General features: G+C 44.0%; 1 protein-coding gene across 12 annotated transcripts in view; it reads left to right on the top strand.

The window, feature by feature from the left end:
- The window catches only part of OBSCN (obscurin, cytoskeletal calmodulin and titin-interacting RhoGEF), a 324,327-nt gene that overhangs the window by 143,729 nt on the left and 155,112 nt on the right, over positions 1 to 25,486 (top strand). For 5 of the 12 annotated variants that reach the window (XM_031960192.1, XM_031960151.1, XM_031960175.1 and 2 more), the window contains 14 exons: positions 793 to 1,056; positions 1,375 to 1,638; positions 2,508 to 2,771; positions 4,667 to 4,930; positions 7,064 to 7,327; positions 7,621 to 7,884; positions 12,659 to 12,922; positions 13,217 to 13,480; positions 13,764 to 14,027; positions 17,323 to 17,586; positions 18,182 to 18,445; positions 20,972 to 21,238; positions 22,402 to 22,668; positions 24,213 to 24,479. In XM_031960192.1, the coding sequence (XP_031816052.1) occupies positions 793 to 1,056; positions 1,375 to 1,638; positions 2,508 to 2,771; positions 4,667 to 4,930; positions 7,064 to 7,327; positions 7,621 to 7,884; positions 12,659 to 12,922; positions 13,217 to 13,480; positions 13,764 to 14,027; positions 17,323 to 17,586; positions 18,182 to 18,445; positions 20,972 to 21,238; positions 22,402 to 22,668; positions 24,213 to 24,479 (3,705 nt within the window). Of the gene's footprint in view, positions 1 to 792; positions 1,057 to 1,374; positions 1,639 to 2,507; positions 2,772 to 4,666; positions 4,931 to 7,063; positions 7,328 to 7,620; positions 7,885 to 8,168; positions 8,433 to 8,729; positions 8,994 to 12,658; positions 12,923 to 13,216; positions 13,481 to 13,763; positions 14,028 to 16,760; positions 17,025 to 17,322; positions 17,587 to 18,181; positions 18,446 to 20,971; positions 21,239 to 22,401; positions 22,669 to 24,212; positions 24,480 to 25,486 lie in introns of all 12 variants that reach the window. The other 7 variants (XM_031960222.1, XM_031960158.1, XM_031960173.1 and 4 more) reach the window with 7 other exon arrangements.

Genomic DNA, 25,486 nt, shown 5'->3' with positions numbered 1-25,486 from the left:
GATCATCAATAAATATTTAAATACACAGAAAAGAATGGGAGTTCATAAGGAAATAGACATGGAGGATGGTATTGCTAGTTAAATTGAACACATATGAGAAAAACAAGTTGTACATAATAGATTAATGGTTTTATGTACATTTCTTTTTTTCTGGTTTCTTTATATGGAGATGTTCATTTTTGTCAATTTTCTAATTCACAATGAAAAGGTTTAAATGTAGTGATTGTGAAATTAAAGATAAATGTTTGTTCCATTTAATCTGCATTATTAATAAGTTTCACCCATACATCTTTTGAAAGGTGCATTATGGACTTATTTAAATTACCTATGTTTTTGTTTGAAAAATAACTTCATTTAAATAATTTGCATCTCCAAATGAGGAAAAGGAAGAGAAGGAAAAAGAGAAAAAGAAAAGAAGAAAGAAAGAAGACAGAGAAGGAAGAAAAAGAAGAAAGAAGTGGATCCACACAAAAATGATTATGTGTGTTGTTAATAGGAGGGATAGACAGATAGATGGGCTAGTGCCTGGCTGGTCAGAGGCTGGACCCCTCCTGAATAGGTTCTGGCAAGGTCACAAACTGAACGGAGGAGTCATTTGATAAATGCGTATTGGAATAGGTTAGAGTTTCTTTCTTTATTCCCAAACCTTCTTTGGCCTCTTGCCGCTATCGTGGTGGTGGAAGCCAGGTGGTCCTTGCTCCCACCGATCTCGGTAATTGGCCAAATGACTGCCCCCGCATTAATGTCAGTTCGGTGCTCTGAGTGTGTACCTCTCCACTTTCCTTCCCTCAGAGCTCCCTGTAAGGTTCATAGTTGATCTGCAAAGTGCTGAGGCCACAGAAGGAAGCACAGCCACACTTCAGTGTGAGCTGAGCAAGGCAGCTCCTGTGGAGTGGAAGAGAGGTCCGAAGAGGCTCCGGGCCAGCGACCGCTACAGCCTGAGACAGGATGGGGCTGTGTGTGAGCTGGTGATCCACGGCCTGGACGTTGGTGACGCTGGAGAGTATACCTGTGTGTGTGGAGAGGAGACGACTACAGCGAAGTTAACAGTGAAGGGTAAAAACCACATGTTGGAAAAGAAGTCCGTGCTCTGTTTTTCTGCTCAGTGTTACTCTGTCCCTTGGACCACACTATCCGTGCCTCCTTCCGTCCATCCATCCGAGGCATGTCTCTGTGGGCTGCATCTGTTCTCTGGGCTGTCTCTGCCTTGCCCCTCTCCCAGAAGTTTTGTATTCCTTATCAGGCTGACCCATGAGAAGGTCCTGGCTGTGGCTCGTTCTGTGTTGTGTCATTGTGTTTCCCCTCCACTGCACCCTTGTCCAGCCACCTGACTCCTTCCCCTAGGTGTCTCATGTCTGTCTGATCATTTCTCAGCCCTGCCTGCCCAGTTCTCTGAGGGTCTGGAGAACACAGAGAGCACAGAAGGAGCCACAGCCACGCTGCGGTGTAAGTTGAGTAAGGCGGCTCCTGTGGAGTGGAGAAAGGGTCAGAAGAGGCTCCGAGCCAGTGACAGATACAGCCTGAGGCAGGATGGGGCTGTGTGTGAGCTGGTGATCCAGAAGCTAGATGTGGAGGATTCCGGCGTCTACACCTGTGTGAGTGGAGAAGCAATCACCACAGCGACCTTGGAAGTGAAGGGTAAAGACTGTGTGTGGGGGGGAGTGGCCATGGACTTGGCTTTCTGCTAAGGGTCTGCCTTGTCACCCCGTGCACCCCACCTGCGCCTGTCTCTTCTTGCTGTCTCCATGTATGTCTTTTGGGACTTTCTTCCCAGCTGCCCTGTGACCTTGAACAGGCTGCTACAGAAGAAGAAATGGTCTGTGCCCATCCCAACTGTTGCTTCCACAGCTCAGTGCCCACCCTCTAGCTTTGTGATTTTCCTTTGATTCCTATGTCGAGTGATCCCCCAGTATTTTGTGGTGTTTAATGTTTATCTATGTTCATTGTCAAGCTCAGGAGGCAAGTGTAGAGCCTGGCAGCCACAGAAAGTCCAGGCCACCCTATGTTGTGATTGTATTGAGGAGATTTCCCATGGCACGGAGGAAGGGTATAGAGAAGCTTTGAGCCCATCACACACAGCTTGAGTCGGGACGGAGGCTCTGTGTGAGCTGGTGAGCTTCATGAACTAGTGGAGACCAGATCGTTGTTGTGAGGAAGACCATGGTGACTCCAGTTGTAATAAGAATATTGAACATGGGCTTTCTCACTCTTCTCCATTGTCTTCTAATTGTGTTTTAGCTGTTTCTCCTTTCCACCATTCACCAGAAGGCTTCTGCTTGGCTTATGAAAGAAACTTTGCCTTTCTTTGTTTAGCACTAGAATTCAGTGTCTGGGGGTGTAAGTTAATTAAGGTGTCTATTTTCTGGTTTCCTCTCCATCTCTGGCCTCCCTCTGGTCCTGACTGATGGGTTTATTCTCATCCAGGTGACCAGAAAATAAAGGCTGAGGAGATTTGAGTAGTATGGGGCTGATCTCAGGGCAATCTCTCTCCATTTTCCCTTTTCTAGCTCTACCTGCCAAGTTCATTGAAGGACTACAGAGCATGGAAACCACAGAAGGTAGCTCATCCACAATGCATTGCAAGCTAAGCAAGATGGCCCCAGTAGAGTGGAGGAAGGGGTTGAAGAAACTCCGAGTCAGTGACAGATACAACCTGAGACAGGATGGGGCTGTGTGTGAGCTGGTGATCTTCAACCTTAATATCGATGATACTGGAGACTACATCTGTGTGTGTGGAGAGGAAAAGACCACAATGACCTTGACAGTGAAGGGTAAAGACCATTTGTGGGGAAAATGACACATGGTTTGGTTTTCTCCCCTATATTGCCTTCTCAGCATGTACACCCTTTGTTTACCACGGCCTTTCTCTGTATTGTCTCCTTCCCTATGTCCCTTTTGATCTGTGTCTCCTTTCCCAGAATGACCCAAGACTGATTCTCCTCATAATTCCTCCAACTTCCTTCATGTCCAGCTATCTCCCACCTTCCCAAGAGTTTCATGTTTTCCATGTTCTCCATGTCTGTCTGACTATTTCTCGGTCCTGCCTGTCCAATGTATGGGAGATTGCAGAGATCACAAAATGGGTCACCCAGCACTGTGAACTGACTGAGTCAGTGCCTGTAAGGAGGAATGAAGGAAGGTCTGCAGAAGTCAACCACAACTTGAAAAGTCAGAGCTGCTGAAGGATAGAGAATAAATGATAGGATAATCAGGTAGCCTCTGCTGTTTAAAGAACTGGACCCAAATAACAATGATTCATGGAGTCTTGAGGGGTATAAAGTGGAGTGCCTCAGAGATCTGTCCTTGGTCTTGTGCTGTTCATTATTTTTTGTCAATGACTTGAATGAAACAGAGATGAATTGTCTGCCACATGTACAGATAAAGTGAAGCCAGGAGGGGAAATGATAGCAGAAGATTAAATTAAGATTCAGGAAGATTTTAAAAAGCAAGAATGATATCTGGGTCTATTAAGATAAAATCAAATGGAGACATGTGTAAAGTCCTGCAGCTGAGTTCCAAAATTCAAATACTTGAGGACAGGAGGAAGGCAGCAAAGAGAGAAAACAATTCATTTTTTAAAAAATGCACTAACTACAACAAATCTCAGGACATCAGTGAACAGCAAGCTTAATACAATCAGCAGTGGGACATAGGATGCAAAAAAAACCTATTGTGATTTTAGGAGGAGCATAGAATTCAAAAGAAGCTGAAGATAGACCCTTCCCTATCCCTACCAGTCCCTGCCATTTGCAATTCTTGTCAGATCTTGTAGGATATATTTATGTTCACTCTGGGCACCACTGTGGAGAAGAATGTTGACAAGCAGGACCATTAGTAGGTGATCAGGATGAGGAGAGGACTGGAGACCATTTGATACATAGGAGGATCACTTGTAGTTACTAGTTAAGGGAGAAATGGTCTTTTTCTTCATGTACTTAAAGTATGTGTCAGAGCTATGCAAAATTGGAATGGGCTGCCTTGGGAAGTAGTGAGCTCTCCATCACTGGAAGTCATCTAGAAGATACTGGATCAGCTAGGTGGAACACTGGTCCTGGAGTCAGAGGATCTGGGTTCAAATGTGACACTTAGAGCTGTGTGACCCTGGAAAGTCACTCAACCCTGGTTGCCTCCCCCAAAAAGTGGGGGAAAAGGTACTGGATCCCTATTTGTTAGGGATATTATAGAGGATATAGAAATAGACTAGATGCCTTTGAACATCCCTTCCAACTCTAAGAGTCTATGGTAGTCTAAGGCACTGTGTGAGTTGCTAATCCATAGAGTAGATATAGTTGACATGGAAACTGACATGTGTGAGAAGCAGAAAGGGTGATGGTGACTTTGTGAAGTTCATCCTAAATGTATTAGGGTCAGGTGTTTGATCTGATTCCCTCCTGTCTGTCACCCCTCAGTCTGTCACTTGTGGTCAGCTCCCCACTCCTGGGCCTGGTTTCTCACCTGGCTTCGCGAAGCATGCCTTCCTGGGCCCACAGTGATAAGTAGTATTAGCTGAAGTGTTCCATTCATTTTCATCCACCCTCTGGCTCCTTGTGGCATCATGGTCCCCACTGGTTGGCCCGTTCCTAGGCCAGCCCCGCTAATGCTGAGGAAGTCCATTTCTCGGGAGGGGCAGCTCTGAAGTAGCTTCTCTCCATGATTCCCTCTTCAGCTCTGCCCACGCGGTTCTTGAAGGGTCTGAGAAGTATGGAAGCAGCTGAAGGTTCCACAGCCACTCTACACTGTGAGTTGAGCAAGGAATCTCCTGTGGAGTGGAGGAAGGGGCAAGAGAAGCTCCCAGCCAGTGACAGATACAGCTCAAGGCAGGATGGGGTAGTGTGTGAGCTGGTGATCCACAGCTTGGACCTGGATGATGCAGGAGACTACACCTGTGTGTGTGGAGAGGAGAAGACCACGGCAAATCTGAATGTCAAGGGTAAAGATGACATGGGGGGAAATCAGAAGCTAATTGAGTTTTCTATCCATTATTGTCTTGCCACCCTCCCCATCCTTTCTATAAGATTGTCTTTATCTGTTTGCTTCTTCTTCCCCTGTTCTAGTTTTTCTGTGTTTCCTCAGTCCTGCTTGTGACTTTTTCTCAGTCTCAATCTTCTCCATCTTTCTAACTTTCCCTCCTTTGTATCTTTTGTTCATCTACCTTCCATGGTCCATAGGATGCTACAGATTCCATATCTGTCCAACTATTCTTCAATCCTGCTCCATAAATTTTGGGGAGAACTTTGGGGAGTATGGAGACCTCAGAAGTGGCCACCACCACATTGTACCGTGAATTGATCAAAGTGGTTTTTATGGAATGAAGGAAGGTTCTGGAGACATCAGAGACAGTGATAGCACCTGAGGCAAGACAGGGCGAGCTGTAGGCCAGGTGATATATCACTCAGGTGCACTTGGACCTAATTGAATGACTGGGACCAAAGAATAATTAATAATGGATAAAAGTCAACTTGTAAAGAGGACTCTATGAATGTTTCATTATCCATGTAGGGTTTCCCATTTTTATCAATGACTTGGTTAGCCATGTTTAACAGATTTGCAGACAAATGAAACTAGAAGGGTAGATAATATGCTGGATGACATAATCAGAATTCAAATAATTCTCAGTGGGCTGGAGAGTCTTCCACATGGGTTCAAAAAACTAATTGCACAAGTATTGAAAACAAGAGTCATACTATATTTGGTGTGGAAGAAAAAATTTGAAAAGTATGAATCAAAGGGATGCTCAATATAAATCAGCAATATGATATGGTAGTCAAAGAATATGATGCAATTTTAGGTTGTACCAAAAGAAGTCTAGTGTATAGAACAAAGGATGTGATGGTTCCATTGTGTGCTGTTCTGCTCTTTTTACATCTGGAGGAAGGTGCGTGTTGCTATGTGAAACCTTCCAGGAAATACAAATGACCAAGTGAAAGGGATCCACAACAAAGGCAATGAGGACACTGGAGAGCAAATTGTAGAGGGGCCGGCTGAAAAATCTAAGGGTGACTTATTTTGGTGAAGAGATTAGGAAGGAGAGGAATAAGGATAAGAGATTTCAAGTTTTTGGAGACATGACATGGCTGAAAGCTTAAACTTGTTCTTATTGATCATGGAGGGCAGAATTGAAATCAGTAGTATGGAAAGGGAAGGGAAGAATATATACCTCCTTTATATAATGCATAGAGAGTTGGGGAATACAATGGATGAATTCAACTTGGGGTCAGGAAGACTTGAGTGCTTGAAAACTTTACTAGTGACATAACTGGGCAAGTCACTTAGTCTCAATTTCCTCATCTAAAAAATGGGGATAATAAAGGATCTATTTCAAAGGATTGTTGTAAAGACTAAATGAGATACCATACAGAAAGTGCTTTGCAAACTTTAAAGCCATATATAAAGTTGGCTATTATGTATCATACCAAATGAACTATATATAAAGCACTTTGCAACCCTTAAAGCTGCAAATGTTAGGGATGATGATGATGATGATGATGATGATAATGAAATAACTTACTAATGGTTAGATTTGTTCCAAAGTGGAGTGGACTGCCTCACATAATCTTGAATTCTCCATAATTGGAAATCTTCCAGAAAAGTATTGATAGTCATTTTTTAATAATCTGGTAGACAAGAGAGAAACTTGTAGGTATAGAGGGATGGATTGAACTAGATGACCACTGCAGTCCTATTCAACATTGATTATTAGACTCTATGCATCTGTTAGGAAGTTGGTGATTCATGAACTCAATATTGGTGATGTTGGCGACTGCCTGAATGGGTGGAGAAGAGAGTAGGGGTGCTGATTATAAAGTTTCTGAATATAGGACTTCTTTCATTCCCTTTTTTCCTTCTGTCATCCCCCTTCGCTTATTATATCTTTAAGTGCATTGTCTGGTGTCATGAGTTGAATGTGCATTGGGATTCCCAGTTAGGACTGTCTTATACTACCATCACCATAATGAGTTAGACCAATTCTCTCCGGAGATGCTGCAAAACAGAGGATGAGAAATCAAAGTTTCTCCTGAATCGGCAATTCTGAGGCAGCTCCTTTACGTTTCTCCTTTCTAAGCTGTGCCAGCTCAGTTCACAAAAGGCCTAAAGATAATGAAGGCTACAGAAGGCTCCATGGTCACCCTGCACTGTGAGCTGAGCAAGGAAGCGCCTGTGGAGTGGAGGAAGGGGCCAGAGAAGCTCCAAGGCAGTGATAGATACAGCCTGAAGCAAGATGGTGTTGTGTGTGAGCTGGTGATCCACAGGCTTGCTCTGGAGGATGCTGGAGACTACACCTGTGTGTGTGGAGACGAGAAGACTAAGGCAACCTTGACTGTCAAGGGTAAAGACCATGGAGGGGGGAAATCACGTCATTGGTTGGTTGTCTGTTCACCATTACCTTGTCCTAAATTCAGACCCTCTATGAAGTCTATTTTTGATGTCTGCTGTCTTCCTTTGCCCTTTTCCTCAGTCCTCGATGGCACCTCATCCTGCTAGACCAAGAGAAAGCTCTATCCAGAACCCATTCCCATTTCCTATTCTCTCTAGCTTTCGTTTCCCCTCCACTGAGTCCATGTCTAGCCACCCTCTTCCTTCCAGAGAGTCTCATGTTATCCATTTCTGACCCTTTCTCAGCCCTGCCTGCCAAGTTTACAAAAGGTCTACAAAAGACTGAGGCCTTTGAAGGCTCCATGATCACTCTACACTGTGAGCTGAGCAAGGCAGCCCTTGTGGAGTGGAGGAAGGGGCCAGAGAAGGTCCAAGCCAGTGACCGATACATCCCAAGGCAGGATGGGACTGTGTGTGAGCTGGTGATTCACAGTCTTAACCTGGATGATGTTGGAGACTATACCTGTGTGTGTGGAGATGAGAAGACCAAGGCAACCTTGACTGTCAAGGGTAAAGATGATGTGGGGAAAATTACCACCTCATTTGGTTGTCTGTCCAGAATTTCCTTGTCATTATGATAGCTCATTTGTATGTTTGCTGTCTTCTTTTTCCCTATGTCATAGTTGCTGTGTGATTCCTCACCCTGTTAAACCAAGGGAAGGCTCAATCCATAACTCATTCCCATTTCCTATTCTCTCCATCATTCTGTCTTCCCATCCATTGAGTCCACAGCTAATCACCCTCTAACCTCTAGAGAGTTTCATATTTTCTATATGTATTTGACCCTTTCTCAGCCCTGCCTGCCAAGTTCACAAAAATTCTACAAAAGGCTGAGGCCATTGAAGGCTCCATGGTCATCCTGCACTGTGAGCTGAGCAAAGCAGCCCCTGTGGAGTGGAGGAAGGGACCAGTGAAGCTCCAAGCCAGTGACAGATACAGCCTGAGGCAGGATGGGATTGTGTGTGAGCTGGTGATCCACAGAGTGGACATGGAGGATGCTGGAGACTACACCTGTGTGTGTGGAGAGGAGAAGACCAAGGCAACCTTAACTGTCAAGGGTAAAGAGGATGTGGGGAAAAATTGGTTCATCATTTGCTTCTCTGTCCGGAATTTCCTCGTCTCTGAATTCACATCATCTGTGATGTCTCCTTCCTATGTCTTCTACCTTCTTTTGCTCTGTCTCCCAGCTCCTATGTGATAGCTCAGCCAGCTGGCTCGAGATATATCTTCTACAACTCATTCTCATTTCTCATTGTCTCCATATTTCTGTTTTCTCCTCCATTGAATCCATGTGTGCCCACCCTCTTCCTTTCAATGAGTCTCATGTTGCCCATTTCTATCTAACCCTTTCTCAGCCCTCCCTGCCAAGTTCATAAAAAGTCTACAGAAAACTGAGGCCATTGAAGGCTCCATGGTCACCCTGCGCTGTGAGCTGAGCAAGGCAGCCCCTGTCGAGTGGAGGAAGGGGCCAGAGAAGCTCCAAGTCAGTGACAGATACAGCTCAAAACAGGAAGGGATTGTATGTGAGCTGGTGATCCACAGGCTGGATGTGGAAGATGCTGGAGACTACACCTGTGCATGTGGAGAGGAAGAGACTAAGATGACCTTAACTGTCAAGGGTAAAGACCATGTGTGGAAAAATCACCTCTCTGCTTTTTTTCTGTCCTGCAATTTCTTATTATATAATCTGTCAAACCTATATTGTGGTCTGTCTTTATCTCACACTATTTCCATGTTCCTTGTACATTTTTCCAAACTTTTCTGTGAGCTCAGTGGGCTCACTCATGAGATCAATGGCATGGTCCCAGTTCTCCTATTCTCTCCTCTTTTGTTGTCCTGTCCAGTTAGGTCCACGCCTTGTCACAGTCCTATCTTCCTTGATTCTGGAGAATCCTGGGTTTTCTGTGCCTGTCTGACAATTTGTTAGCCCTGCCTAAAAGCTGATGTCAGAGAAAGGATATGAGTTGGTGGGTTAGAGCTAGTTTTTTGTGGTCTTAAAGATTGTTAAAATTTCAATGTGAGCATTTATATTTCAGAAATTAATGATTGCTACAAATCAGAGCTTGATTTATTATTTTGTGGATTATCTAGATTTAAGAAAATGCTATCATTGCAGATTAAATTTAAAAGCATGTGCATACAATCCTTCCTTCCACTCCCATAGAGCCTGATTGTTAAACATTTATAAGCATGCTCTTATATTACTCTATAAACATTACTTGAGATCACCAGGAGTGTACAGAAGACTTAGGGAATGAAGTGATCAACAAACGGGAGGCCTAATGATTATAGGATAATTGATGAAGATGATGATGATGATGATGATGATGATGATGATGATGATACTGATACTGATACTGATACCTGGCATTTCTACAGCAATTGGAGATATACAAAATACTTTCTATCCAATGTCTCATTTGAGTCTCACAACATCCTTGGTGGAAACCACAGAAGGGGTTGCACTGTGTGTAGAAGTCAGAATCCTGTCCTCACTGAACCCCAGAACCTCAGGATTAGAAAGGATCACAGAAACCATTGACTCCCATTTACACCCAAACAAGGATCCCTTCTATGATATTCTTTTTAAAAAATTATAATAGCTTTTTATTTTTTAAATTCATGCAAAGATATTTTTCAACATTCACCCTTGCAAAACCTTGTGTTCTAAATTTTTCTCCTTCTCTTCCCCACTCCCTCCCTTAGAAAGCAAAAATCCAATATATGTTAAACATGTGCAATTCTTCTAAACATATTTCTACATTTCATATGATAGCCTTAATAAGTAGTCATGCAATTTCTCCTCGAAGACTTTTAACAACCCTTACCCAAGACAACCACTTCCCACTTTGGGTGAGTTCTAATTGTTGGAAAGTTCTTTCCTTTCCTTCTAATACCTGGGATAGTGAAGTTAGAGACTGGAGAAGACATCCACAATGCTGAGAAAATGAGAATTGGGTGTTAGAGTAATGAAAGGGCCTTAGATCTTGTTGGGTAAAAGTAGGAAGGCAGTGCAGGTTAGTGAAAAGGCCTAACTCCAAATCCTGATGGTGCTTCTTACTACCAGAGGAGTTGGACCTCAGTCCTTCTTTGGATCTCAGTTTCTTCATTAACATTGGACGAGGTAATCTTTAGCAATTCATTAAATCTATGAATCTTTCTGATCATAGTTTGGTATTAATGTAGAGACATCTATAGTGGAGAAATATAAGAATCTGAGTTATTTAACTGTTCATAATTTTTAATCAGTAACTTAGATAAATCCATAGAAAGTATACAAATCATATTTGTAGATGTAATGAAGCTGGGTGGGATTAAAAAAACATCCTTAGAATATAGTCAGGGTCCAAATAGTTCTTGACAAGCCAAAATGATGGGTAAATCTATTAAAATGTATTTTATCTAGAGTCCAATTTTATAAAGTCTTGTCCTTGGATTCATAAATTCAAGAAAGCCACATGAACTTGTCTTCCTGACTCAAGGCCTGGTATTCTACTTACTGTACCACCTCAATGCCCTGGATGAGACAGGAATGTACAATGATTCTTATGAAAAAGTTCTGTCACATATGGAGTCTTCTGATGAATAAGTCACTTTTAGGAAGGACACTTATGTGCAGAACTATGAGTAAGTAGAGTGATCAGGATGATGACAGAACTTGAAGCCATATTGTGGAGAATAATTATAGAACTTAGGAGTATTTGGGGATAAATAAGTGGTGCAGTAGGTGGTGGGTCAGTCTGGGGGGTCAGGTAAACTTCTCTTCCTGAGTTCAAGTCTAACCTCAGATACTTACTAAGCAAGTCACTTAATCAAGTTTGTCTCCGTTTCCCCATCTGGACAAGGAAATAAAAAAGCCTTCTGGTGTCTCTGAAAACCCCCCAAAATCAGATGTGACTGATTGGATTTTTGCTTTCTAAGGGAGGGAGTGGAGAAGAGAAGGAGAAATACAAAGAGTCAGATGTGACTGAAAAATGACTAGACAACAAAAGGAAAGTTTAGCTTAGAAAAAATTTAGGGAGAAGTGTTCTTTGTCATCAAGTGTTTGAAGAACACGTGGAAGAGGGACTTTATCACATTTGGGCTGAGCTAAAATTGGTGAGGGAAGTTTCAAAGACAGAGTTTGGTTCGGTGTGAAGCAAAATGTGGGAACAATCAGAGCTGTGTGAAAGTAGAATAGGAAGCTTTAGCAGGTAGTGAGCTCTTCATCACTGGAAGTCATCAAGAAGATGGCCATTTGTCAGAGATATTATGGAGGATGCGAAGACAGATGAGATAGCCTCAGAGGTATCTTCCATCTCTGAGAGTATGGAATAGGGTAAGGCTCCGTGTGAGTTGGCAGTCTACAGAGTGGACATGGTTGACCTTAGAAGAGAAGACCACAATGTACTGATTGTGACAGTATCTTGAATGTTAGGCATTTCATTTATTTCTTCCATACTATCTCTTGATGTTTTTGTCCTGTCTCTGTTAACTAAAAGGCTGACGCTAGGGCTGATTTACCCTGACCATATTAACATTTTCACGTCCCCTTTAAGGATAGCATTTCCTTAGGTAGTGTTGTATAATATAAATTGGATTGCTCAGTATGTTTCCTGGTCCTCTATATCTGGCCTCCTTGTGATATTGGAGTTCCAGCTGGTTGACTGATCCAGTCCCATCCAGGTTTCCATTGAGTAACTGCTGAGAAAATTCAAATTCCCCCTGGATAAATAACCTTGAGCAAAGCTCTATGTATCTCCCCTTTCTCAGCTTTGCTTGCCCAGTTCATAAAAGGACTGTGGATCATAGGGGCTAGTGAAGGAGGCCCAACAACACTATTGTGAGCTGAACAAGGCAGCTGCTGTGGAATGAAGGAAGGGATGGCTCCAAGACAGACACAAATACAGGCTGAGGCAGGATGGAGCTGTGAGACATGAGCTGAGGTTCCACAGGCTAGACATGGAGAATGCTGGAGATCACACTTGTGTGTGACAGTCAAGACCACCTTGACTGTCAAGGGTACATTTGATATAGGAGAACTGTTTGATTGTCTGTCCGGCTTTGCCTTATTTAGGCCATCTATGATGTCCCATTGCTGTGTATTTTCTCTCTTTCTGTCCTATCTCCCAGCTCCTCTTTGAAACCTCATTCTGCTGCTGGAATGAGAAGGCTTTATCTATAATTCATTCCCATTTTTTATATTCTCCATTTTTCTGTTTTCCCCTTCATTGTATTCATGTCCAGCCATCCATTCCCCTCCAGGAAATCTCATGTATTTCATATATATCTGACCCTTTCTCAGCCCTCCCTGCCAAGTTCACAAAAGGTCTACAGAAAACTGAGGCCATTGAAGGCTCCATGGTCACCCTGGGCTGTGAGCTGAGCAAGGCAGCCCCTGTGGAGTGGAGGAAGGGGCCAGAGAATCTCCAAGCCAGTGACAGATATACCCTGAAGCAAGATGGCATTGTGCATGAGCTGGTGATCCACAGGCTTGATCTGGAGGATGCTGGAGATTACACCTGTGTGTGTGGCGATGAGAAGACCAAGGCATCCTTAACTGTCAAGGGTAAAGATTGTATAGGGGAAAAATCACCTCATTGGTTGGTTATCTGCTCACCATTACCTTGTCCTAAATTCAGACCCTCTATGAAGTCTACTTTTGATGTTTGCTGTCTTCCTTTGCCCTTTTCCTCAATCCTCAATGGCACCTCATCCTGCTGAACCAAGAGAAAGCTCTATCCAGAACCCATTCCCATTTCCTGTTCTCTCTAGCTTTCTGTTTCCCCTCCACTGAGTCCATGTCTAGCCACCCTCTTCCTTCCAGGGAGTCTCATGTTGTTCATCTCTGACACTTTCTCAGCCCTGCCTGCCAAGTTTACAAAAGTTCTGCAGAAAACTGAGGCCATTGAAGGCTCCATGGTCACCCTGCGCTGTGAGCTGAGCAAGGCAGCCCCTGTGGAGTGGAGGAAGGGGCCAGAGAAGCTCCAAGGCAGTGACAGATTCAGCCTGAAGCAGGATGGGATTGTGTGTGAGCTGGTGATCCACAGGCTGGATGTAGAGGATGCTGGAGATTACACCTGTGTGTGTGGAGACGAGAAGACCAAAGCAACCTTAATTGTCAAGGGTAAAGATGATGTGAGGGAAAATTGGTCCATCATTCCATTGGCTGTCCAGAATTTCCTTATCCCTGAATTCACACTATCTGTGATATCTCCTTTCTATATTTCTATCTCCTTTTACCCTGTCTCCCAGCTGCTTTGTGATATCTCAGTTAGTTGGCTCAAGAGATGCCTTCCCATCCTCATTCTCTCCATATTTCTGTTATCTCCTCCATTGAACCCATGTGTAGCCATGCTCTTCCTTCCAGGAAGTCTCATGTTGTCCATCTCTGTTTGACCCTTTCTCAGCCCTCCCTGCCAAGTTCACAAAAGGTCTACAGAAAACTGAGGCCATTGAAGGCTCCATGGTCACCCTGCGCTGTGAGCTGAGCAAGGTAGCCCCTGTCGAGTGGAGGAAGGGGCCAGAGAAGCTCCAAGGCAGTGACAGATTCAGCCTGAAGCAGGATGGGATTGTGTGTGAGCTGGTGATCCACAGGCTGGACATGGAGGATGCTGGAGATTACACCTGTGTGTGTGGAGACGAGAAGACTAAGGCAACCTTGACTGTCAAGGGTAAAGACCATGGAGGGGAGAAATCACTTCACTGGTTGGTTGTCTGTTCACCATTACCTTGTCCTAAATTCAGATCATCTATGAAGTCTATTTTTGATGTCTACTGTCTTCCTTTGCCCTTTTCCTCAGTCCTCGATGGCACCTCATCCTGCTGGACCAAGAGAAAGCTCTATCCAGAACCCATTCCCATTTCCTATTCTCTCTAGTTTTCTGTTTCCCCTCCATAGTCCTTCAAACCCTCTTCCTTCCAGAGGGTCTCTTTGTCCTCTCTTTCGACCCTTTTTTCAAACCCTCCCCAAGTTCCCCAAAGGTCTAAAGAAAACTAGGGATTGAAGGCTCCATGGTCACCCTGGGCTGTGAGCTGGGAAGGCAGCCCCTTAGGGAGGAAGGCCGAGAATTCAAAAATACAGATATCCCTGAACAAAGATGGCATTGTGCATGACTGGTGATCCCAAGGCTTGATCTGGAGGATGCGAGTTAACCTTGTGTGGGATAGAAGACCAAGGCATCCTTAACTGTCAAGGGTAAAAAGTTGTATAGGGAAAAATCCCTCATTGGTTGGTTATCTGCTCCCATTACCTTCTTCTAAATTCAGACCCTCTATAAGTCTACTTTTGATGTCTGCTGTCTTCCTTGCCCTTTTCTCATCCTCAAGGCACCTCATCCTGCTGGACCAAGGAAGTCTCTTCCAGAACCCATTCCATTTCCTATTCTCTCTAGCTTTCTTTTCCCCCACTGGAGTCCATGTCTAGCCCCCCTTCCTTCCAGGGGTCTATTTTTCATCTCGACCCTTTCCCAGCCCTGTTTAAGTTCACAAAGTTCCGAAAACTGGGCCATTGAAGGCTCTGTTCACCCTGCACTGTGAGCTGAGCAAGGCAGCCCCCTTGGTGGAGGAAGGGGCCAGAGAAGCTCGCCATGACAGATACAGCCTGAAAGGATGGCTTGTGCATGAGCTGGTACCATTGACGGAGGATGCTGGGTTACACCGTGTGTGGGAAAGGAAGACCAAGGCTTTAATTCAAGGGTAAAGTTGTTAAGGAAAATCATCATTTTGGGTTACTTCCAATTCCTTTCCTAAATTACCCTTAATCTCTTTTTATTTTCTTCCCTTTTCCCTTTTCCCAACCTTTGGATATCCGTTAAAGGGCTCAAGAACCCATTCCTATTTCCTTTTCCTTTTTGTTTCCTCCATGACCATGTTGCCCCCTTCCTTCCAGGGAGTCTCATGTTCATCTGTTTCTCAGCCCTCCTGCCAAGTTTCAAAGTTCCGAAAACTGGGGGCCATTGAAGGCTCCATGGTCACCCCTGCGCTGGGGCTGAGCAGGGAGGCCCCTGTGGGGGAGGAAGGGGCCAGAGAACTCCCAAGGCAGTGACAGATTCAACTGAAGCAGGATGGGATTTGTGTGAGCTGGTGATCCAAGGCTGGAATGGGGGATCGAGATTACACCTTGTGTGTGGGAACAGAAGACCGCAACCTTAATTGTCAAGGGTAAGAGATGGAGGGAAAATTTCCACTTTTTGGCTGTCCAAATTTCCTTTCCTAAATTAACATCTTGAATTTCCTTTTTATTTCTTCTCCTTTCCCTTTCCCAGTCCTATACTCATTGTTGGCCAAGAGCCTTCCCCATCCTCATTCTTTCCATTTTCTGTTTCCCTCCATTAACCCAATTTACCACCCCTCTTCCTTCCAGGGTCTCATGTTGTTCTCTCGGCCCTTTTCGCCCTCCCCGAAGTTCACAAAGGCTCAACTGGGGATTGAAGGCCCCCAGGTCACCCTGGCCTTGGCTGGCAAGGCGCCCCTGTGGGTGGAGGAAGGGGGAACTCCAAGGCAGTGCAGATTGCCCTGAAGCGGATGGGGTTGTGGGCTTGACCCCGGGCGTTGGAGGTGTGGGTCACCTGTGTGTGTGGGAAGAAGATAAGGCACCACTGTCAAGGGTAAAGAATGGGGAAAATCCTATGGTTGGTTTCTGTTCAATTATTTCCTAAATTCAGACCCTCTTGAAGTCTATTTTTGATGTTCTTCTTCCCTTGCCCTTTCCCTCATCCTCATTTTCCATCCTGCTGGAAAGGAAAGCTTATCAGAACCCATTCCATTTCCTATTCTCTCGTTTTCTTTTCCTCCACTGTCCATGTTCCATCCCCTTCCTTCCAGGTTCCCCTTTTTCTTCTGATTTTTCCCCTCCTGAAGTTCACAAAGGTCTCAGAAAACTGGGGATTGAAGGCCCTTACTGCCTGGGCTGAAGGCAGCCTGTGGGTGGGGAAGGGGGCCCAGAGAACCCAAGCCAGTGACAGATACAGCCTGAATCAAGATGGCATTGTGCATGAGCTGGTGATCCACAGGCTTGGTCTGGAGGATGCTGGAGACTACACCTGTGTGTGTGGCGACGAGAAGACCAAGGCATCCTTAACTGTCAACGGTAAAGACCATCTATTGGAAAATCAGCCTGTGGTGTCATTGCCTGTCCTTTTTTTGCCTTGTCACTGAACTCCAATTCAACCATTCCCATGATCTCTCTCCTTTTATACCGTTTTTTCCATATTTCTTTAATATGATTTGTTATCTGGTCTGTGCCAACCTAACAGTTTGTTCTCAGAAGGAAGTATCCTTGTGCAAATCTCAGAATCCTGTGCCCAGTACCCACCCTCTCTACCTTTGTTTTCCTTTTTGTTGTCTTTGTTCACTGGCTGCTCGTCTTCTGAGGAATCTCATGCTCTTTATGTGTATCTGTTCAGCCCTTCCTGCCCAGTTCCTACAGGTTCTGGGGGCTGTGGAAGCCACAGAAGGGGATAAAGCCATTCTGAGATGTGAGCTGAGCAAGGCAGCCCCTGTGGAGTGGAGGAAGGGGCCAGAGAAGCTCCAAGCCAGTGACAGATACAGCCTGAAGCAGGATGGCATTGTGCATGAGCTGGTGATCCACAGGCTTGATCTGGAGGATGCTGGAGATTACACCTGTGTGTGTGGAGACGAGAAGACCAAAGCAACCTTGACTGTCAAGGGTAAAGACCATGGAGGGGAGAAATCACTTCACTGGTTGGTTGTCTGTTCACCATTACCTTGTCCTAAATTCAGATCATCTATGAAGTCTATTTTTGATGTCTACTGTCTTCCTTTGCCCTTTTCCTCAGTCCTCAATGGCACCTCATCCTGCTGGACCAAGAGAAAGCTCTATCCAGAACCCATTCCCATTTCCTATTCTCTCTAGTTTTCTGTTTCCCCTCCACTCAGTCCATGTCTAGCCACCCTCTTCCTTCCAGAGAGTCTCATGTTGTCCATCTCTGTCTGACCCTTTTTCAGCCCTCCCTGCCAAGTTCACAAAAGGTCTACAGAAAACTGAGGCCATTGAAGGCTCCATGGTCACCCTGGGCTGTGAGCTGAGCAAGGCAGCCCCTGTGGAGTGGAGGAAGGGGCCAGAGAATCTCCAAGCCAGTGACAGATATACCCTGAAGCAAGATGGCATTGTGCATGAGCTGGTGATCCACAGGCTTGATCTGGAGGATGCTGGAGATTACACCTGTGTGTGTGGCGATGAGAAGACCACAGCGATTCTGACTGTGAAGGGTAAAGACAATATGGATGGAAATCAGCCCCAGCTTCATTTTTGCTCATTGTTACTTTGGTCTCCAATCCCGTGGCTTCCATAAGTCCATATTCTCCGTGCCATCACTTTTCTTGTTTTTTCCATGTAGATCTCTGTGTATGTTGTCTGCTTCTATATTTCCTTTGCTTACCCCATCCCAGTACCTTTGCCACACAAGGTTGTCCCAAGAGAAGACCCCAGGTCAATGACATTTCCTGTTCCAGTCCTCTCCAGCTTTAGTAATCCCCTCTCTTGTATGTATGAACTTTCCTACCTCTGCAAGACTTGTGTTCTCTGTATGTCATGTCTTGTCATCTCATTGTTTTATGGTCCGTCCCATGTATGTCATTCTGTGTCTGGCTGTCCCCTTCCATGACTTTCTGTTCTGTCACCTTGCTATCATCCTAATGCCCAAGAGCTAGATGGGTCAGCATCTCATTCCTTGACTGCTATTCCCCATCACTTGGTCCCCAGATACTCCCTTTGTGTTTTCTCATTCAAAAATGGCTCTTGGCCACTCATGCCCTGACCTCAGAGGAGACTCACATTATCCATGTCTGTCTGAACATTTCCCAGCCCTCCCCAGCAAGTTCATAGAAGAACTCCACATCACTGAGGCCACAGAAGGGACTACAGCCATACTACACTGTCAGCTGAACAAGGCGGCCTCTGTAGAGTGGAGGAAGGGGTCACAGGTGCTTCAAGACAGTGACCAATACAGCCTGAGGCAGGATGGGGCAGTGTGTGAGCTGGTGATCCACAGGCTGGACATGGAGGATAGTGGAGACTACACCTGTGTGTGTGGAAAGGAGAGAACCACAGCGACTCTGATTGTGAAGGGTACATAGAAATATGCTAGAAAATAACTTGGGCTCAGAAGACCTGGGTTCATATTCTGAATCACTTATTTGATATGCGACCTTTAGTAAACCTTAAAGCTCAATTTCTTTTTCTTATCTGCAGAAAGGGGATAATTATACCATAACCTAAGATGGGTGTTGTGAAGAAAGTGTTTTTTTTTTTTAATTTTTATAACTTTTTATTGACAGAACCCATGCCAGGGTAATTTTTTTTACAACATTATCCCTTGCACTCACTTCTGTTCCGATTTTTCCCTCCCACCCTCCACCCCCTCCCCTAGATGGCAAGCAGTCCTATATATGTTGAATATGTCGTAGTATATCCTAGATACAATGTATGCATACAGAACCAAACAGTTTTCTTGTTGCACAGGGAGAATTGGATTCAGAAGATAAAAATAACCCAGAAAGAAAAACAAAAATGCAAACAGGTTACATTCATTTCCCAGTATTCTTTCTTTGAGTGTAGCTGCTTCTGTTCATCATTGATCAATTGAAACTGAATTAGGTCTCTTTGTCAAAGAAATCCACTTCCATCAGATTACATCTTCATACAGTATCGTTGTTGACATATATAATGATCTCCTGGTTCTGCTCATTTCACTTAGCATCAGTTCATGTAAGTGAAAGTGTTTTTCTTAAACAATGGCTTTTTATTTTCAAAATACATGCAAATTGTACACAGAAATAACAAGATTATAGGATAATCAATTCTGATGGACGTGGCTCTTTCCAACTATGAGATGATTCAGATCAGTTCCAATAATCTTGTGATGAAGAAAGCCATCTACATCCATAGAGAGTACTGTGGGGACTGAGTGTGGATCACAACACAGCATTTTCACTCTGTTTTTTGCTTGCATTTTTTTTCCTCAAGTTTTTTTTCCTTCTTGATCTCATTTTTCTTGTGCAGCAAGATACCTGTATAAAGATATTGGATTTAACATATATTTTAGCATATTTAACACGCATTGGATTACCTGCCATTTAGGGGAGGGAGTCAGGGGAAGGAGAGGAAAATTTGGAACACAAGGGTTTGCAAGGGTCAATGTTAAAAAATTATCCATGCATATGTTTTGTAAATAAAAAGCTTTAATAAAAAATGCATGCAAAGATTGTTTTCAGCATTCACCCTTGCAAAACTTTGAGTTCCTAATTTTTCTCCTTCCTTTTCCTGCATCTCCTTCTCTAGACATCAAGTAATTCAATATAGTTTAAACATGTGCAGTTCTTATATATATATATATATATATATATATATATATATATTTCCAACATGCTGCATGCTGCACAAGGACAGTCAGATCAAAAAGGGAAAAAAATGAGAAAGGAAAAAAAAGCAAGCACAACAAAAAAGGTAAAAATATTATGTGGTGATCCACATTCAGTTCCCACAATTCTCTCTCTGGATGCAGATGGCTCTCTCCATTACAAGTCTATTGGAATTGACCTAAATCACCTCTTGTTGAAAAGAGCCAAGTCCATCAGAGCTGAACATCGTGTAATCTTCTTGTTGCTGTGTACCATGTCTTCTTGGTTTTACTCACTTTGCTTAGTATCAGTTCATGAGTCTCTCCAGGCCTCTTGAAATCATCCTGCTGATCATTTCTTATAGAACAATAATATTCCATAAACATATTTATACCATAATTTATTCATCCATTCTTCAGTGGATGGCATCCATTCAATTTACAGTTCCTTATCATTACAAAAAGGGCTGCTACAAACATTTTTGCACATTTGAGTCCTAGAAAGTGTTTTTTGAACAAAATGCCCTAGATCTGTTTGTTACTATTACCAAACTATACATTTGCTCAGATGTATCCATAGGTTGAATTCATAACTGAATAGAAAGCTTGGGCAGCAACAGGTAATGATGGCTTTATTCAGGGGCTTATTTAGGTGGAGATAAGGGCAGGGATTATTCCCGTTGTGGCAGTAAAAACTCTGGATTTGGAATTAGAGCATGAGAGTCCAGTTCTTTGCTCTACTACTTATTTCTTGTCTCTTTATCTTTAAAATGAGAGGGTTGTGTTAGAAGACCTTTAAAGTCCTTTTCGACTCTGTTTTCGTTTAGTCACATTTTTTAGTTGTGTCCAACTCTTTGTGATCCTATTTAGAGATTTTTTGGCAAAGAAGTAGTTTGTGATTTTCTCTCATTTGACAGATGAGAAAACTGAGGCAAAGAGGGTTAAATGACTTATCCAGAGTCACACAGTTAATATTTTAATTCAGGAAGAGAAATCTTTCTGACTCTAGGTCCAGCACGCTATCCACTGTTCTATCTAGCTATCTTCCTTGCCATCCTATGACCCTATGAATTCTACTCCATTTCTGCTCAATTTTACAGAAAAGGAAACACAAACCCAGATAGAAATGACTGACCTAAGGTTAATAGGGTCTAGGCTAAAACCTTTGGTTCTGATTCCAAACGTCAGTGGAATAAATTTTCTATTCTGAGGGCGTGAGATACACTGACCACTTGCCCTGCTTCTCCTACCTGCAGCCCAGAAGGTTGTGTTCCGGAAACCCCTGAAAAGCCAGCAGGCTGAGGAGGGTGAGACTGTGACCCTTCGGTGTGAACTCTCTAAGTCTGAAGCCCCAGTGATCTGGAGCAAAGGTGGTCTGGAGATTCAGACTGACGAGAGGATCCAAGTACGCCAGAAGGGTTGTATCTCTGAGCTGCTAATCAACCATCTGCAGCTAGAGGACACAGGTGACTACAGTTGTGACTGTGGGGACCAGACCACCAGTGCTACCCTGACTGTCAAAGGTGAGCATAACCTGCTGGCTGTGGAGGAGAGCTTGGGATCAGGAGGAGACCCTGCTCTGGGCACCTGGGTTAGGAGAAGACGAATGTGGAAGGAGGGAGAGATGGGAGCCCCGGTACTAGCACTTGGACTGGGAAAGGGTGGGACCCCCCAGGTCAAGTTAAATCAAGTTAACCAACTTTTATTAAGTGCTTGCTTTATACCAGGCACTGTGCTAGATGCTGGTTATCAAAGAAAAGCAAAAACTAGTCCCTGTTCACAGGTTAATGAGGGAGAAAAGAGGCAAACAACTATGTAACAACAAGATTTTTTTTAAGGAAGATACTTCTCAGAGGGAAGGCATTTAGTTTTGAGAGGGACTAGGAAAGGCTTCCCACAGAAAGTGGGACTTTAGCTCAAACTTGAAGAAAAGCAGGATGCAAAAGCCAGTATGCAGGCATGAAGAGGGAGAGAGTTCTAGGTATGGGGAACAGCCTGGAGTCAGTAAATGGAATATCAAGTTCAGTGTCACTGGATCCCAGAGTATGGAGGAGGAGGAGTGGAAAGGCAAGAAGGGGTCCACTCTTAGCCAGTGAGCAGAGGGAAGAAAGGAATTCCATGGAGAAGGAGGAGTTGCCTACAAAGGAAAGTAGAGAAGTGTATAGCTATGTGTGCCATTAGAGTGAACAGTACAGGAATTCCAAAGACAACTCATCATTCCATTCTGTTCCAATCAAATCAATTCAACAAGTATTTACAAAATGTCTACGGCGATGAGAATATGGTACTGGAAAAGGACTTGAACTCTTTGATATTTAGTCACCCCAAGTCACCCCAACTTCCTGCATGAGAAAGAATTAGTTAGGAACAGCTTGACTAATAATAGATCAATCAGTGTAGTTGATCAATAAGCATTTATTAGATTCTTAGTACCAGCACTTGTCCCAAATACTGGGAATACAAAGAAATGCAAAAACAATCCCTGTCATCAAGAAGCTTACATTCTAATGAATATAAATCATCTATATTCTGGTAAATATAGGTAGTTCAAAGTTTGGAAAAATATGGGCTCTGTGGCTGGCGTGTGTGGTGAGGGAAGGTTTTCAGAGCTCCAGGGAGGGCAGCCAATGGGGCACCAAGTGAAAGACTCTGGGATCTGGTGACCTTCTTTCTGCACCCTTCGTAGCCCTGCCTGTAGTGTTCCGTAAGAAGCTGCGGGCCCAGGATGGGGAGGTGGGCTCCACCGTTCGGCTGCACTGTGAGCTCAGCAAAGAGAATGCAAGCGTGGAGTGGAGGAAGGGAGCCGTACAGTTGTTTCCCTGCGCCAAATATGAGATGGTGCTCCAGGGAACTGTGGCTGAGCTTATCATCCATGATGCTGAGCAGGAGGACACGGGTGACTACACCTGTGACACGGGAGACCAGCAGGCCACTGCTACCCTTACAGTGAATGGTGAGCATGATACCCTCTGGGACCTTCTCCTTCCTCTTCCTTGTGATCCACAAAGTCTCTTTAAACTTCACACTTAACTTCTGCTTCACTTATCCTTACCCAAAATTTGTATTTCTCTATACTCATTGCTGTCTAAGCCTTTGGATTTTGAGATAAGGATAAAGTTTTCCATGGTCCTATCCTTATCTTTGCATCCCACTCATGTCCTTTCTTCCTATCCATATCTATGGGAGTAGGCCTGCCAGTTTACCCACCTTTCCAATCAAATCAGCCCGAATCACTTTTCCTAAAAGGCTTTCCTGGATGAACCCTATCTACATTCAATCACTTTTCCTCAGTTCTAGAAGACAAGTTTTACTACAGGCATACTGCCATTTTCAAAACTGAAGTATTTCTAAAAATTTTGAATAAATCACAGAATTCTAGTAATCACAGAACACCTAGGCTAGAAAGGTGCTAACCTTCTAATCCAACTCCCTTACTTTATGGGGAAGGAATAGAAATTTCATGTAACTTCGCCAGTATTGACATGGGTTATGACAAAGATGGAAAAAAAATCAAATTTGATCAAATAAAATCCTATGTTCCCATTAGTTTATTTGCTAATCTTAGAGCTATTTGAATGACTATTTCCTGAGTATTGTGAAGCACAGAAACACTGAGTTTGGAATATTTCAGGCCTTAATGTCCCTAGTACAGTGGAGAGAGAGAGAGCACCTACAACTTCACAATATTTATAAGAGAAATGGAAGGCAAGAACCTTGCCCTCTGAAATCTACAGTCTAACTGTAATACAAAGTAAATAGATAAGAAGCAACGTAATATCCATTACAAAGCAACAATATGAACACACAAAGAAGAGTTTAGTGTTCTTCCACTGCCATCTTTTTATGGTTCTTTGATGTGGTTCCCACACATCAAGGTTTCCAGATCTTAGGTTCTAGAAAACTGTGCCATTAGTTTCTCGAGCAAGGCAGGGAGTGGACCTTAGGTTCTGGAAAACTGCCATCAGTTTCTCGAGCAAGGCATGGAGTGGACCATAGGTTCTCAGAAACTATGCCATCAGGGATTGACTACCAGGGAAAGAACTTAACCTGATTAATTTGGAACCACCTACTGAGGTGTCAGAATTGTGCATTATGTCACTAGTGGGAAACACCGACATTCAAGATTATGGATCTTTGGATTCTAGTATATAGTCTAAACCCCTTGGTATTTAATGGAGGTAAACTAAAAGAATGATCACACAGGAATGGAATAAGTCCAGAAGACTCTTTAGAGGAGATGAGTTTTAGAATAACTCTTGATGGAAGTAGGACTATGTCTGGTATTTCAGGTGAGAGGTTGCAGGATGAATTAGCAAAATACTTGGAAGAAGAATGACAGGTAAAGGGGAGGAACCAGCGTAGTGTAAAGGGGACACAGCAGTTGAAGAAGGACTTTGAAAGGCCAGGCTGGGATGGTGCAGCTTAACCCAGTGCATGGGATCACTTGAGGAGTCTCTAAGCTAACCCCCCCCCCTACCCCTTTGCCTCACCCCATAGCGGCCAAGCCCAAGTTCAAGACCCGCCTGCATAGTGAAGAACTGGAGGAAGGCACCACAGCCCGCCTGCATTGTGAACTGAGTGTGTCCCAGACCACTGTTGAGTGGAGGAAGGAGGGCGAGCTGCTCCGGCCTGGCTCCAAGTATGAGATGAGGAAGGAAGGCAGTGTCTGTGAGCTTCTGATACATGGCCTGGAGGCCAAAGACACTGGCGAGTACGCCTGTGTGGCTGGTGATCAGAAGACCCTGGCTACAGTCAAGGTGAAAGGTAAACTCCACTTTTTATAGGAGTAGCCTAGAAGGGGCGCACTAAGGGGCCATTAATCATGGAAGGTCAGAACTGGAAAGGACCTGAGAACATAGAATGACAGAGCTAGAAGGGACCTAAGGGAAGAGAATGTTAGCTATGGAAGGGACCGAGAAAAGAGAACGATAACTATAAAAGGGACTGGAGAGAAGAGAATGTTTGTTAGTCATGGAAAGGATTGGAGAGAAGAGAATGTTTGTTAGTCATGGAAGAGATGCAGGGGTCCTCAAACTACGGCCCGCGGGCCAGATGCGGCAGCTGAGGACTATTATCCCCCTTACCCAGGGCTATGAAGTTTCTTCATTTAAAGGCCCACAAAACAAAGGTTTTGTTTTTACTATAGTCCGGCCCTCCAGCAGTCTGAGGGACAGTGAACTGGCCCCCTATTTAAAAAGTTTGAGGACCCCTGGATCATTGGAGAGAAGAGAATGAGAGAAGAGAATGTTTGTTAACTATGGAAGGGATCGGCGAGAATGGAATGTTTCTGACCACCACCATTCCCATTTTATGACTGAAAAAACAGGTTTCACTTCTAGCCAGCAACTGAGGGGGGCCCTAGCCCCAAATCTCCTGAATCCCAATGCAATTCTCTTTCCACCAGACCATGCTGCCTCTTTAGTCAGCCATGTCACTGAACAATTATTTATTAAGTCCTTGCTATATGGTGTATGGATGCTGAGCCAGGGTAGCGAATGCCTGAATTCAAATCCTGCCTCAGACTGGTATTGGCTGTAAGACGACCCTCAGCAAGTCATTTAACCACTCTCTGCCTCAGTTCCCTCAATTATAAAATGTGGATAATAATAGTGCCTATCTCTTGGACTGTTATGAGAATTAAATGAGATAATAACTATAAAGTACTTTGCACAGTGCCTGGCAGGTTGTAGTAGGCACCTAATAAATTCTTCGCTCACTTTCTAATTGCTGTGCTTGAGTGAGCTTCCTTCCCCTTCCAAATTTCAGTCTTC

Source organism: Sarcophilus harrisii, chromosome 1 (assembly GCF_902635505.1).
Source record: "Sarcophilus harrisii chromosome 1, mSarHar1.11, whole genome shotgun sequence".
Lineage (NCBI taxonomy): Eukaryota > Metazoa > Chordata > Mammalia > Dasyuromorphia > Dasyuridae > Sarcophilus > Sarcophilus harrisii.
This window is presented reverse-complemented; position numbering and strand designations above follow the sequence as displayed.